General features: G+C 38.8%; 1 protein-coding gene across 8 annotated transcripts in view; it reads left to right on the top strand.

Moving 5' to 3' along the window:
• The window catches only part of Ptprm (protein tyrosine phosphatase receptor type M), a 750652-nt gene that overhangs the window by 577079 nt on the left and 159176 nt on the right, over positions 1-14397 (top strand). For 4 of the 8 annotated variants that reach the window (XM_090353478.1, XM_090353475.1, XM_090353474.1 and 1 more), the window contains 3 exons: positions 7109-7260; positions 11372-11446; positions 11673-11699. In XM_090353478.1, coding sequence (XP_090209604.1) covers positions 7109-7260; positions 11372-11446; positions 11673-11699 — 254 coding nt within the window. The remainder of the gene's footprint in view (positions 1-7108; positions 7261-11371; positions 11447-11672; positions 11700-14397) is intronic. The other 4 variants (XM_090353479.1, XM_090353477.1, XM_090353476.1 and 1 more) reach the window with 1 other exon arrangement.

Raw genomic sequence — 14397 nt, 5'->3', positions numbered from 1 at the left:
GATCAAAAAGGAAAGAAAACAGAAACAGCAAAAAGAGAACTTGTATTTCTTCCAAGAAAAATCTACCACCAACCAATTTCCTAATTTTTGTTTGTCTACCAATGTCTTTTATTTCTTTTCTCCTTTTGCTTTTAACGGGTGATTTCAGAGAATGCAGCATTTTCTGGCAGTGTCTCTCTTCTTCAACCTGACCCTGATGCTTCCTGATTGAGGCTTTTGAAAGGTTATTTTTTTTTTTTGCTTTTTGTAAGTAAGGTATTTTAGTCATAGATCTTCATTTTTCCCCTTTATCTTTTGTTTTCTGCAGTTTGAATGTAAGATGCTTAGGGATAGCTCTTGTTGGCATTTTATTTTACTATTTTATTTGGCACTTAACAGCATTTTCATGGATATGTGCTTTAATAACGGATCATAGTCTTAGGAAATATTTACTATTGCTTCAAACCTGTATGATGCTTTCTGTGTGCTCTTGGCATTTCCACTACATATATGTTACATCTTTGGGGTTACCTTGCACTTGGTTTTGTTGCTGTTTGTTTCCTGTCCTCAACAGGAAAGCAATCGAAAGCAGTCTTCATCTCAGTGGCTATGTTGTGAATCTTTAATGTATCTTAGAATTTCCACCTCTGTTGGTATTGCCCGTCTGTTCTTGCATAATCTTTCCTTTATAGTCCTTTCCTTCATTAATCATGGCTGTTTTAATTCCTCATTGTCTTCATTCCGCTACCTCTGGTTCTGATGTTTGCTCATCTTCTTTCTGGCCAGCTGGCATGTTGTGTTCCTTTCAAGAAACTGCAAGCAGCAGGCTAGGTGTCAAGGAACACAGAGGCATTGAGTACTATGATGAGGTCTCAGACTTGCAGTGAGCCTGCACTGCTGACCTCTCTGAGCTTCTCCAATATTCCTGAAGTGCTGCCTATGTCAATCATAGGCAGGCCAGGAAGGCTGAGTAAGGTAAGATTGGGTACTTTCTCTTCCATATCGGTTTTGTACTGTTGAAATTGAGCAGGTTAGGCTCCAACAGGGTAGTTTTCCTTGAGGTCTAGTAAGCCTAGTTAAGATCAGAACACTCCCACGTATTTCAATATGTGGCTGGTATTGACTTCCGCCCACCCACAGTATGAGAGCTTTGAGTTTAACTGTGACCCTTGGTAGGAATCCTGGAGATGTAACTCATGGAAGTGTTGAGGCTGCTTCAAGTTAGTCATCCCCACCCCCATCCACAACCATGGAGTTTTTCACCTGAAATCCCCTAAATCTTGTCCACACTGCTTCTCAGAAGCTTCTCAACTACAGTGCGAGTTATCCTGACCAGGTGTTGATTCATTTAGAGATTTCTGCACATAGGTATTTACTCCCAAAAGTTGTAAAGATTCACTACTGGTTTTTACATTTGAAGGGCTGTTGTTTGTCCTGTAACTTCAGTTCACTGAAGGACCTTAGAAGGGCTAATTTTCAGGGTGTTTAGCTTTTGTGTTAGGACATGGGGAAGAGTTCCCTCATCTTGCCACTGTTCTGAAACCTGCAAGTCTTTACTAATTTTTTTATGGTCTATTTATGAATGTTGACAGGAACTTTTCCTTCTGTCTTTTAATTAGGAAAGGCCTTTGAGATTCATGTCTCAGAGATTTTGAGAGTGGAAAGTAAAATGGTGCAGGAAAACCATTTGCTAAAAATTAAAATGACAAATTTACTTGTGCCTTTAGTTAAGATTACAAAGAAAATGGTTCCACATTAGGAATCGTCTTGTCTAAAGGAATTTATTTTGTTTAATTTGAAATGCTTTCCAAATAGTCTTCAAAGCTTTCAATAAAAAAATTATATGAAATTGAGTGCCAATAGCCTGTTCCCATAACCCTGGTTACTGTGAAAGCTGAGATCTAAGGATCATAATTTTAAGCCAGCCCATGTAGGAAAATCTAAGACCTTATTTTCTTTTAGATCTCCAGTTAACCAAATCATCAGAAATAGAGCTGTGGCTCGCGTGATAGGGTACTAGCATTGAGCAGAAAAATCTAAGGGACAGCATGCAGGCGCTGAGTTCAAGCCTCAGTACTGGCACTAAAGACAGACAGACAGACAGACAGACAAAGAGAGAGATCAATCAGAAACATAAGGCTCAACCTGATTAATGTAACTGTAACCCCTCTATACATGATTCTGACAAGTTTACACACACACACAGCCTAAAAGAGGGAAAGAAAACTAAAATCCATTCTATCTAGTCATAACCAAGCCTCAGTCTTAATGAAACCTTTCTCAACCATCTGCAATCATGAAGAATATATATTTTATCTAAGAACAAATGATATCAATTAGCCTCATTTTACATGGTCATATGTATATAACTATTGAGCTATTGTGATCCTCTACTAAGAATATCCTAGACATATACTAATTACAACAAATGAAGGAAATCATGGAGCCTGTGTTTCTTTGGATTTGGCTTATTTCACTTAATATGATTTTTGCTAAGTCTTCCCATTTCCTTACAAATGGGACAATGTTATTCTGGGTACATAGGATTATATAAAATGATGTTAACCAAACTCGAAAATATGGAAACAGGGTGTTTTGGGGGTGTGTGTGCGTGCGTGCGTGCGTGTGTGTGTGTGTGTGTGTGTGTGTGTGTGTGTGTCTGTATTGTGTGCAGTTCTTTTTTTTATTTCTTTTTCATTATCCCCTTTGGTTTATCCCCTATTGTCATTGCTTTTGATTGGGATGCCTTTTGTCATATATACTGTTGGGAGCCAGAGTGGAATCAAACTGTACCTTGACTTGCATCAGACAATGGCTTTATTGTCTTATTGTTTTCTGGCCTTATTCTATGTAAATGACCTGAGATTTACCATATGAATGTAACACCTGGAGGTTCCCTGGGTCTGAGGGAGGGAAGAAGCGGGAGTGAAAAATAAATGCGGCAGTCTTTACCTGGACTGCGGATATCCCGGACCCGGTGTGTCTGTCTCTTTTCTATTTCTTCCTAGTCCTTGCCCCCTATTTCAGGAACCCCAATCTGCGAACCCTGGTTTGCTGCCGGTTAGCCCCGGCATATACGAGCTTATCTGATTTGAGGAAAGGAAGGGGAATCACAGAAATGGTGAGACAAAGGACAAAGTGTAAGCCAATACAACAGCAAAACTCACAAGATACTATGTTGGAAGTGAATTTTACAACCTGGGGGGAGAGTAGTGGAGAGGGGAAGGGAAAGCAGAAGAAAACAAGGGAGGAGGGTAATACTATTTGACAAGAAATCTACTCATTATCTTACTTATGTAACTGTAATTCCTCTGTATATCACTTTTACAATAAAATAAAATAAGAACAAATGAAAGTCCAATACAATGACTCACTACTCTCACTAATGATATGTACTACTTTGAATACATGAGTAGCTGTTAATCAACTACTAATGTTTTCATGTGATGATGATTAATTCAATTACTGATCATCTTAGATGCTACCAGAATTGTGTAATTCCTTGGCCAGGCTCTAGTAATTCAATCTGACTTTTTCTAAATACATAATATTCAGTTTTGAGGTAATAGAATTTGGTAATAATGTAATTATAAGGAAATTGATGGACTATAGAAGAAATCTTTTTGTTGTACAATCTTTCGATTGGTAAAGGTCCAAGTCTTAGCTCAATTCCACTTTTTTTAATGTCTCCAAAACTTAGTTGCCTAATCTATAAAATGAGAATGGTGAATAACTCTTACACCATTGCTCAGATTAAACAGGATGTCATGATCAGAGTGCTAAAAGGCAGTGATCTTCTGCATTGTGTTAGTGTCCACTTCAATACAATTAAGTTTCTTATCTCTTACTCATGGAGAGTAGTATGTTTTATGTGAGCCCTACAGTGTTTGTTTTTTTAATTTCAGTTGTTCAATAATATGTGAAAATTAAGTTGACATCAAGGCTGGATTGCTGATTTTTCCTAAAACTTGGCATCTGCCAAGAATGACTAACTTGCTATTTCCCTCCAGTTTCTCACACCCATTATTGTCCTTTCTTTACATATCATGGCTAGCACATCTGATGGGAGGAAAATGTGATTGAAGAGTGGAGTTAATGCAGGAATAATTTCTGAAGACATTGGGAGCTGAGAACTGAATCGTTTTTTATTATTATTCTTGTAATGGTGATGTACAGAAGTGTTAGTTACATGAGTCGGGGAATGAGTATGTTTCCTTTTAAACAATGTCACACCTCCCTTATTCTCTCCCAGTTTTCTCTTCCTTGTATTCCCCCCAAAGTTGTATGGTTCTAGTGGTTTTCACTACTCAGTTGGTTCTACCTTTGTTCTACCATTTCTGTGTTTCCCCTTCCCTTCCCCAAATCAGATAAACTTACATACAAGACAAAAGGTACATGATTCACAAGAAGTGACAAAAGGGAATAAACCAAAGAAAAAAGGGGAAAAGATGATGAAAAAAAGAACCACAAACAGTATAAAAAATCTTTTCCATTTCTTGGAGTTCATTTCGATAAGCATCATTTTATATGATATTATGCACATAGTTATTGAGTCCTTGTGATCCTCTCCTAAGAATATCCTTTCTTCTCACTGTGTGAATGTTTATACTGCTGTTTAATCATGTCTTTTACTGTCCATTGGGTTTGCTTGTAGATTTATAGGCACATTCTAGTTATTACAAATGAGGGAAACCATGGAGTCTGTGTTTCTTTGGGTCTTGCTTACAGTTATTAGTATGATTTTTTTCTAAGTCTTTCCATTTCCTTATGAATGGAACAATGTAATTTTTCTGCTGGAAGCATAGAATGTCATTGTGCATATATGCCACATTTTCTTGATTCATTTGTCTACTGAGGAGCATCTTAGGTTGATTCCATTTCTTGGCTTTGGAGCTGAGTTTTGAAGATTTGTGGACATGGAGTCTGGGGCTTAAAGGATATGAGCTCAAGGTGGCAGGTCTTACTTGACTTCTGTTTAGTTTGAGTATGCACCCATAAATACCTACCAGGGTTCCTTTCTGCTTAAAGATCAGCCATGGAGTGTTTAGTGTAACATCACTGAAGATTAAAATGGAGAAATATTTTTCCAATACAGCCTAGCTCTTATTGGGGGATATGTGCCCGTCATCTAACAACATGCTTTCCTGCCCTGAAAACACTAATGTAAGAATCTGTTGCAGAGTTATCTGTTGTTTCCAAATCCTCAGAACTAGAGAAAATCAGGAAGAAAAGGCAATGTCTAATAAAGGTGACTGTGGCTCCTTATGCAGAATAACAAGAAGACAAACAACACTGACACAATTACCTACATCTATCAGTCAAAAGCAAATCAAAAAAACTCAAGCAGAAAGTGTTTTCCCTGAATTATGGAGGTAATTATCTCAGTCCTCCATTTCAGGGCTCCTGGGGAGACCTGGCCTGAGAATATTTTTTCTAGGAACAGGCAGTTAGAAGTAGAGAGAAAATGTATTCTTGGGAACGCAGCTGTGGATCTGGGGCTTGTTCTGGAGCCTTTGCCCAGAACACCTGCTGAGAATATCCAGACCCAGATTCTGGCTTGCATGCCAGTACAGCTGACTAAAAACAGGGAATCCTTGGGAAAAAAAAAACAACCATGACTTCACATGGGAGAGAGGGTTGTCATCACCCATAGGGATCACAAATTGGCGTATCTCTCCTAATCTTTATAACTTTATATTACTAGAGACTTTATAGGTGATTTTTATTCATCTGTTTAAAAAGGTATTTCTTTTTTCTACTAACGTTTTGCAACTAAAAGGGCAATGCATTGGTAAAACTCTTGCGCCTTCAAAGTATGAAATTAACAGATAAGTATAACTACAGGCAAGAAAGCATTTGGATTATGTATCTGTTGGAAATGATCATAAAGATTATCCATATGGTCTTAAAATGCAGGGCTTTCCATTGTATTAGTGATCACCTGCTTTGGGTGCAGTCTTGATTATGTGGCTCCTTCAGTGTCAAGATGATTTACTAGAAATAGCTGCTATTATTTCTTTGGATTTGACTAATTAGTGCCTGGGCAGATCTTGAATGTTATTTATGGTATGATAGTGCTATGAATGTAAACTTTCCCACTGTATCTTTTTCCTTTGAGCTTCTCAGACCTTATTCTGCTCTGCCTTGGATACATAAGATAACCACCTGTGTTTTATGTGTTAATTTATTTAGGTTATTATGGCTTTCATATAAGTAACATAGTGTTGGAGTGTGAGTTTCTATTACTGTTACTGAGCAGTAACTAAACAATATGCAAAGAAATTGCTGTTCTTGTTCTTTTTTTTTTGAGGGAGGGGTGTTGGTCTTGGGGCTTGAACTCTTGGCCTGGCTGTTGTCCCTGATCACTTCAGCCCAAAGCTACAACCCTACCCCTGGGCCTGGGCATGTCCCTGAACTCTTCAGCTTGAGGCTACCATTCTAGCCCTTAAGCCATACACCAGTTCCCATTTTCTCATGGTTAATTGAAGATACGAGTCTCATGGTCTCAAGTGACTGGGCTGGTTTTGAACCATGATCATCAGATCTTATCCTCCTGAGTAGCTAGGATAACAGGCATAAGCCACCATGCTTGGCTTCTTGTTCTTTTTCTGTATTTCTTTTATAGAAGGAGAACAAGATAAAGAATTCTCACAGAGGAACCCTTTTAGCTGTGGTGTGCAGGTGGGGTGTATTCAGTGCATGTCTAACATATGATAAGTCAAAAATCTCTATTTTCATTTTGCCCGGCCAACATTTACTAGATTCTTCTCTTCATTACTCTATGTGGCAATATAGACTATATCTAGGCTATGTGGTGATATAGAATATCCAGTAAAAAGTTATTAATTGTCGAAGCCTATCAGTAAGCATAGAGTTATATGAAAGGCCATTATTTTAATTTAACAGTAGGGAAAGACACCATTTTAGGCTGTGGATTTTTGGAGGAGGCAATGGATGTTTTTCATTCTCATATATGTAGCTTGGCAGAGTCTCTGACATAAAGAAGGTACACAAATAAGTACACAAGTGATGAATTCAGTTGTTATTTGTGAATAGCAGCCACTAGGCATGGTATTGCTTCCTTTTCTGTTCCCATGCACTTCTATGTAATTGAATTCTTTGTCCTAAGGAAACTGGCCAAGAAGCGGAAGGAAACAATGAGCAGCACGCGGCAAGAAATGACAGTAATGGTGAACTCCATGGACAAGAGCTACGCAGAGCAAGGCACCAACTGCGATGAGGCCTTCTCCTTCATGGACACGCACAATCTCAATGGGAGGTGTACGTACACACTTCGTGTGGTTTTTCCTACAGCTCTGGTTCTTTGAGATTCCAGGTCATCCTCAGAGATAAAACAGCAATAAACCATTCCGAAGCCAGGTTGCTTGCACTAGTCTTTTTAAGTGATTCTGAAAGCCTGATGCCCTTGGGTTGCGTAGCAGAGATGCTGTTCTGAAGGTGTTAGCATCAGGTCAGAGAGCATAAGAAGCCATGGTAAAGTGCCAGTGAATGCTTGGGTGCAGTGACAGGAAGGCACCTGCTTCACATCACTGCTTTTCTTGCTTAGATCACGTACATGAGCAGCATGCCAGGTATAGAATTACTCCAGGGAAGCCTGTTACAAATAATTCACTCGATGGCAATAACAAGGTAATTGTTTATTTGTTTAGCTGACTTGTTCTTCCTTTATTATAGGGGTCTTAGAGACAATTAATAAATTAAAGTGTATTCCAACTTCACAAGTCTTAAACTGCACACTGAGCTCAGCTAATATCTTCATGGGCTGCCACCTGTGATCCAGGTACAAGGCTTTATTTTCAGAAACTAACAATTAGGTTGATTATGTGCTGTACCAAAAAACCATTGTTTTGTTCCTAATGAGTTTCTGAGAGGCCACAGCGAGATCCTGTGACTGTGTCTGATATTGTAGTTCATGGCAGATACTCATTGAATTAAGGGTTCAAGTTTTCTTTACCTCACATGTTAAATTTGTGCCTACAACCTGACACTGACCCCAGCTACACAATCAAGACATTAGTCAGCAGGGAGATGGAGCCAAATTGTACCATATGTAGGGATAAGACATTCGTGGGTACATCGAGAGTACTGGGACTTCAAAAGGGTTTTGGGGGTAGGCTACTGAGAACCACATGGCCTGTGTCTACCAGTGTCCTGCCTAGGCCTGTGCTTGGCACTGCTCGTCCAGCCATTTTTCTCATCATGAGCCTGGCTTTTCTTCTACATGCTGCTTGACTTCAGAGAAGTCAGGCCTTCCTTTTGTCTGTTTATAGTGGCTACATTCATTCTACCATTTCCTGCCACATTTGAGTGTTCACACACACTGAACCCAGTAGACTTGCAAGCATAAGGTGCTTCTCTGCTGCCCTGGAAAGACAGCACTTTTGATTTTCAACCTTGGCACTGTTCTTTGCCATTTCATGTTGGCTTCTCAGCTTCACACATGCTACTTCATGTTTTTCATGGGGTTCTGACTGCTTTTTTAAAAATAGGTTTTATTTTTCACTTAAATTTCCATGTATAGTACATTTATCTGCCAAAATAAAACTAAATGCTATAGGCTAGGACTCAAAAGTTCTTTTGGCCAAGTATAGGGTTAGAATTTTTGCCTAGAAGAACAGTTAGAAATGTTTACAGGATAGGAAAAAGAGCAAAAAAAGGAGGAAATGGAAAAGGAAAAAAGTAAACAGGGAGAGGGAATGGGAAAAAATGGAAGAAGAGGTCACACAAATACATGCTGTTGCTTTCTATTATATCCTCAAAAGGTTCCAAACTTTTGTTTCATGGTGATTTACCTCATAAATAAATTTACTTGAAATGATCCACCTTTAGATTCGGAATGTACATTGTAGTTTTGAGGCATTTGAAGTTTGAGCCCCAGGATGTCTCTGGATAGGCAGTTTAATTTGGCAACTACTTCTTTTAAAGTCAGTGTATCTGTGGAGAGGCGAAATAGACACACAAAGGACTGCTGCAAAAGCCAGCATACAAGGGCCTGTGTAGCGGATGTGCTTTTTGGCAGTTTGTCATTGTTTGATTGCACACAACTACTAAATCCTACAGATAAAGCATATTAAGAGGCTTTTCATTTCCTCCTAGTCTGTCAGCAATGAGTAGGTCTTGTGTATCTCATCTATCAGCAGTGACCCCGATACTTATGCTTTTTCATAATACTCTATCAATGTGCAGCTACTGAGATGAAAATTCTCAGGAAAGGTATTCGTTATATCCCTTGGCTATCCCACCCCTATGGTAAGTTGCATACATGTGAGATCTTTTAGGGCTGGAAGAAAGAGCTGGAAACTGGGTGATTGGTTGCTTTTAGAAATGACACAATGAAATCAAGGAGCCTGGAAATTTTTTAAGTAAGCAGGAATACTTTTATGACAGTTGGGAGTAATCTCCCCATCAAAGCAAATAGGAGTAGTGCCTTCTATTTTTAATATTCTATAAACATGAGAACATAACAATAGGGCAATAGGAAGGAGTTTAATTTGTATACTGAGAGACAAATATACTTTAAAATATTTTAACAGAAAGGTGAAAGTAAATATCACTATTTTGGATTTGGCTTGCATAACCACATAAAAATACCCACAAGTAATAAAGCAGGTTTATTGCCATGTAATCTAACAGAATTTACAAGGGCAAAATATTTTAATGCATTGCTCTCTGGTCTTGGTAGCTTGTTACCAACATGCTTCTGTATTTTTGAAAAGGCATCTGGTAGAATGGCAGACCACCTGGGTCCCAGTTCTGGTTCTCTCATGTATTAATTTTATCTTTAAAACACCTGAACACAGGCATCACCCTGCAGGTACTGCTCTCAAGCTAACACATGTCATCAGAATCATTACCACATGCACTAGCCACAGGATTCAAAATGCTTCTTGTAAATGCAATAATGACAGTGTATATTGGTGACCCGATGGGAACTTGGCATCAAACAAATCATACAAGCATAGAACAGGAATATGGTTGTGGTGTTTAACCACCTTGAGTACTAAAGATGTTAAACCATATAATTTCTTGAAATAAACTTCCCCTGTTAGGATAAAGAGACAGGACAGTGGTGCTGAGTTAATAGAGGAAAGATCAATATGGTAAACATTCAGCAGAGGACACGTGGCCTTTCATTTTTTTCTAATCCAGATCATAGCAGTATGGAGTGCTCTGGATATTTCCAAACTATAAGGAAGGAAAGAATTTTGACACACTTACAAAAACATTGGAATTCCCAGTTTCTTTCTTTCCTTTCCCTTTTTTTCTTTTTCTTCTTTTCATTATGCCAATACTGGGCTTACACAGCCTCTGGACACTGTCTCTTAGTTGGTTTGCCCAAGGCTAATGTTCTACCATTTGCTACCCAAGGCTATCACTCTACCACATCTCCCATCCAGTCTCGGGGGTAGCTAGGATTACTGACACCGAACATTCTCACTATTCTTAAGAAGCCATGATTTCTTTCTTTTGTTATTATAATTGATAGAAGGGTTACATTATATTCACCAGATAGAAGGTGCCTGACTTAGCAATCATTGCTACCCCTTCTCCTGTTTTTGTCCCCATTTCCCTCCCTCACCCCCTCCCCTCATCTTGTTTCTCCCCTTCCTTATCCTATTTCAAATAAACATATATACAGTATATCAGATAACAAGGTAAGATACTGCAAGAATATGAGATGACCAAGGGACAACAAAAAAGATGAGAAACACATAGCATATTAAGAACAACAGTCACACCTTATAAAGAAGCCATGGTTTCTTTCTTTCTTTGATTTATATACCTCAACTCACTGTGATTACTGAATTATATAAGAAAGGGCTAGAAGCCAAACAGAAGTCTGTTGGTTTTGTCACAAGTGGTAACTATGGGCCTTTTCTTTGTTTCGTTTTTTTTTTTCTTTTCTTTTTTCTTTCTCTTTCGGTTGTGAGGACTTGAACTCAAGGCCTGAGTGTTGTCCCTGAGCTCTTTTGCTCAGGGCTAGCATTCTTCCACAGCAATACTTCCAGTTTTCTGGTAGTTAATAGATCTAAGTAAGAACCTCATAGTCTTTCCTGCCTGGGCTAGTCAGGCTTTGAACTGCAATCCTCAGACCTCAGCCTCAGGAGGAAGATGAGGGAACCATCAGCACCCAGCATGTTGCTCTGTTTCTCCTTTCAGGGGAAGACAAGTCTCTAAGTGATACAAGTGTGTTTGTCTCTAAAAGGACAGGTAGCTACCTAAGTCAGCTGGGAATGCAGGTCTTTCCCATGTAGACTTCAGTGAATGTCAGAATTTGATGTAAACAGTTCCCATTCCATAGAGCAGTGTGGGTAACGTAAGGTCTCAAACCCTCTCTACAGCCTTTGACCAGCCTTTCTTTTCTTTACAGCTGTGTCTTCACCATCATCCTTCACCATGAAAACTAACACACTGAGCACGTCGGTGCCTAATTCCTACTACCCAGGTAACAGAGTTCTTCTCCACTGTATCTTCTGTTTGCCACCCCTTGGCAGTCAGAACTGTCAACCCCTTGTTCTGTCTCATGCTTTAGGGCCTTACTGTGTTTGATAAGTTGTAAGACAAAGCTTTCTCTGGCTTTCATGGGGGAAATTGAGGGACCTTTCATCCGTCATTTACTATTCTTTCTCTTTTTGCTTTCTCTGCACTGCCCTGCTTACGATGTATGACAGACCCATTTGTGCCAACTGCAATTTTAGGTGAGAACATTTCACTTTGCCACAGTTAATTGTAAGAGTGATTGAGATAGGGACTACTCTCGGGAGACTGCAGTTCTAATTCTGCATGATGCAGTGATTAGAAGGGAGACTTGGGTGGGGAGAGGGGATTGGAGCATGGGGAGGGGTAGAGGATGGAAAGACTTTCTCTGAGCAGTCTCTATTGATAAGAAGGATTTGATGCATGTATGTAGGGATGATATCAGAAGATGCAAGGGAACCGTTGCAGCTCCAATAGTGTTCTTGTCTATATTCAGGGTTTGATGTTAGTTCCCATCCCAGAGGAAAAAAAATGGCATGTCATCACTCAGCTGTGTACTTCCAAAAGCTGAATTCTGTCCAATGTGATAGTCATAAAAGTGAAAATAGCTTCTCATTATTTTCACTTATTGCTAAGCACTAAAAATGCCAATTTCAAAAATAGCATTTTTCTAATGATGCCCACTGTGATGCAGTGTAACAATTATAATCGAGTCTAGACCCCCTACCCATCTGCCTAGGGCAAGCCCCCAGCATCCCCAAGTGACTGACACACAGCAGAATGTCAGTGGAGCTGGTGTTCTGAATAGCAAAATGACACGATGGCACTTTGTCATCCTGTGGTTTGTGATATGTCAGATGTCACTAGAAATGAACTAAGATGTTAGCCCAGTGGGGCAGAATGCATTGAAAGTATGAAATATTTTCAGCAGGGGGTTACAGGGGGAAAAAAAATCCCCTCCCGCTTGTGCAGTGTAAGAAGGGTGAGGAGAAATGGCATTACCTGACTGATAAGCAAACGAGCATGAGCTGCTGTTGCATTTGAGACGCATAAGTAACCCAAGTGTGTCCTGGCTGTGTTCTCTTTCTACTACTAACCTTCCCGGAAAGGAGCACAACAAAAAGGACTTCCAGGTATATAACAATTCATTATAGCAAGAGCTCCATTCTCAGTCGTTCAACTTCCTCTTCTTAATTCTCTTTGCAAGGGCTTATGTCCTCACAGCCTCATTTTTCCCCCTGTGTTTCTCTTTTCTCTCACTTGTTATGGTATCTTAATAGAAGCTAATTTTTATTTCCCTCCTGGTATTGTCTGTATGTAAGCAAGTTTGTTGCCTGAGAAGGGGGAAAATGAACGATGACAAAATTTAAGAATAAAACTCAATTTTTGAGTCTTATTTTGAGGACTAATAGAGCCTCCCAGAGTACACACGAGCATGCTTGCACACATACAGACACGCACACACACACACACACACACACACACACACACACATTTTTAAAATGTCAAGTTGAAGAACTCTCTTACTTTTTTTTCACAAATGAGGAATGCAGGAATCCAAACATTGTATCTACATGCAAATGACATTCTCAGAATTGATGGATAGGCTGTTTGTGATTTCCTTTGTGTGCTGTGGCATTCATTCCCAGGTTTCTCTGGGAGAGCAAAGAGCAGAGAGGGATGAGACTTGCATTGTCAGAAGGAAGAAGATGTTCAGCGCTCACAGCAGGATTGAGAAAAGCTTATTAAACAAATACCGTTTTTTCCTAAAACTGTTGCTTTGTTGTTATGAACACTAATGACATCTTTTAAAGTTGGTTAGTCATCTTTTCCTAAACTCACTTGAAGAGACAAGTCACAGAAATGATGCACCACATGAAAAATTAGTTATCCAAATGCACAAATAAGTGTTTTCATGTATGGCTGCTGTAGGTATTAGTGGTAGTCCTTAGGAATATTCATACCTGCTGATGGAAATACATATATTGCTTAATAAGAGTGCTAACATTATCTGGTAAAACCATGGAAAAAAAGATAAGACTTATATTAATTCCAATATTTAGGTGGATAGTCTCATGTGTAAATATACATTGAGACAAGAAGAAATGTTTTGTTTCCAATTAGAATTCATCACAACTAAATTCTCTAGTACTTTCCTTTTATTCTCCCTTGCTAAGATGTCCAGCCCTCGCACAGAATATAATTACGTCTTTACCTCATGTTCTCACAAAATTAAACAGATTGATTGCTTGAATGACAGATTGCTTGGGTTGCTACATTAGTTATATAAAGTAGATAATAGGTAGATAGATGGTTGATGCTTAGATAGATCTTCTCCCATCACAAAAAATACAGCATTAGTTCCAATTCAGTATTCTTCAACTGATTTCTTAAAATTTTCATGATAAAGCATTCATGAATATAGATAGAATTAATTTTCAGTTCTAAGAAAATTATCACTGTTATTTAGAAACTTTGTTTTTTATTACCTCCTCTTTTCTTTCTTTTTTTTTTTTTAAAGCAATCCTGGGGCTTGCACTCAGGGCCTGGGCAATGTTTCTGAGTTTTTTTTACTCAAAGATAGCACTCTACCACTTGAGCCACAGGACCACTTCTGGCATATGATGTGTGTGTAGTATCAAGGAATCAAATCCAGGGCTTCATGCATGCTAGGCAAGCATGGTTCCACTAGGCCTTCTAGGCTTCTAGGCTTCTCTTATTACCTCTTCTAAGGATTTATATTTGGTTTAAAATATTAATGGGTAAATTTTAAACATACGTAGGAAATATAAAACAGGTAATATTGTTTGTCAGCAATAAATCCTTATTGAGAAGTCAGAAAAGGAAATGACTCCTTTATTGGAGTCTGGTATTTGGTTTGTTGTTGTTGTTTGTTTGTTTATTTATAATGGTGTTTGA

The sequence above is a fragment of the Megascapheus bottae genome, chromosome 19 (genome assembly GCF_031878675.1).
Source record: "Megascapheus bottae isolate mThoBot1 chromosome 19, mThoBot2.hap1, whole genome shotgun sequence".
NCBI lineage: Eukaryota > Metazoa > Chordata > Mammalia > Rodentia > Geomyidae > Megascapheus > Megascapheus bottae.
The sequence above is the reverse complement of the archived record's forward strand: the minus strand, read 5'-3'. Positions and strand labels throughout refer to the sequence as shown.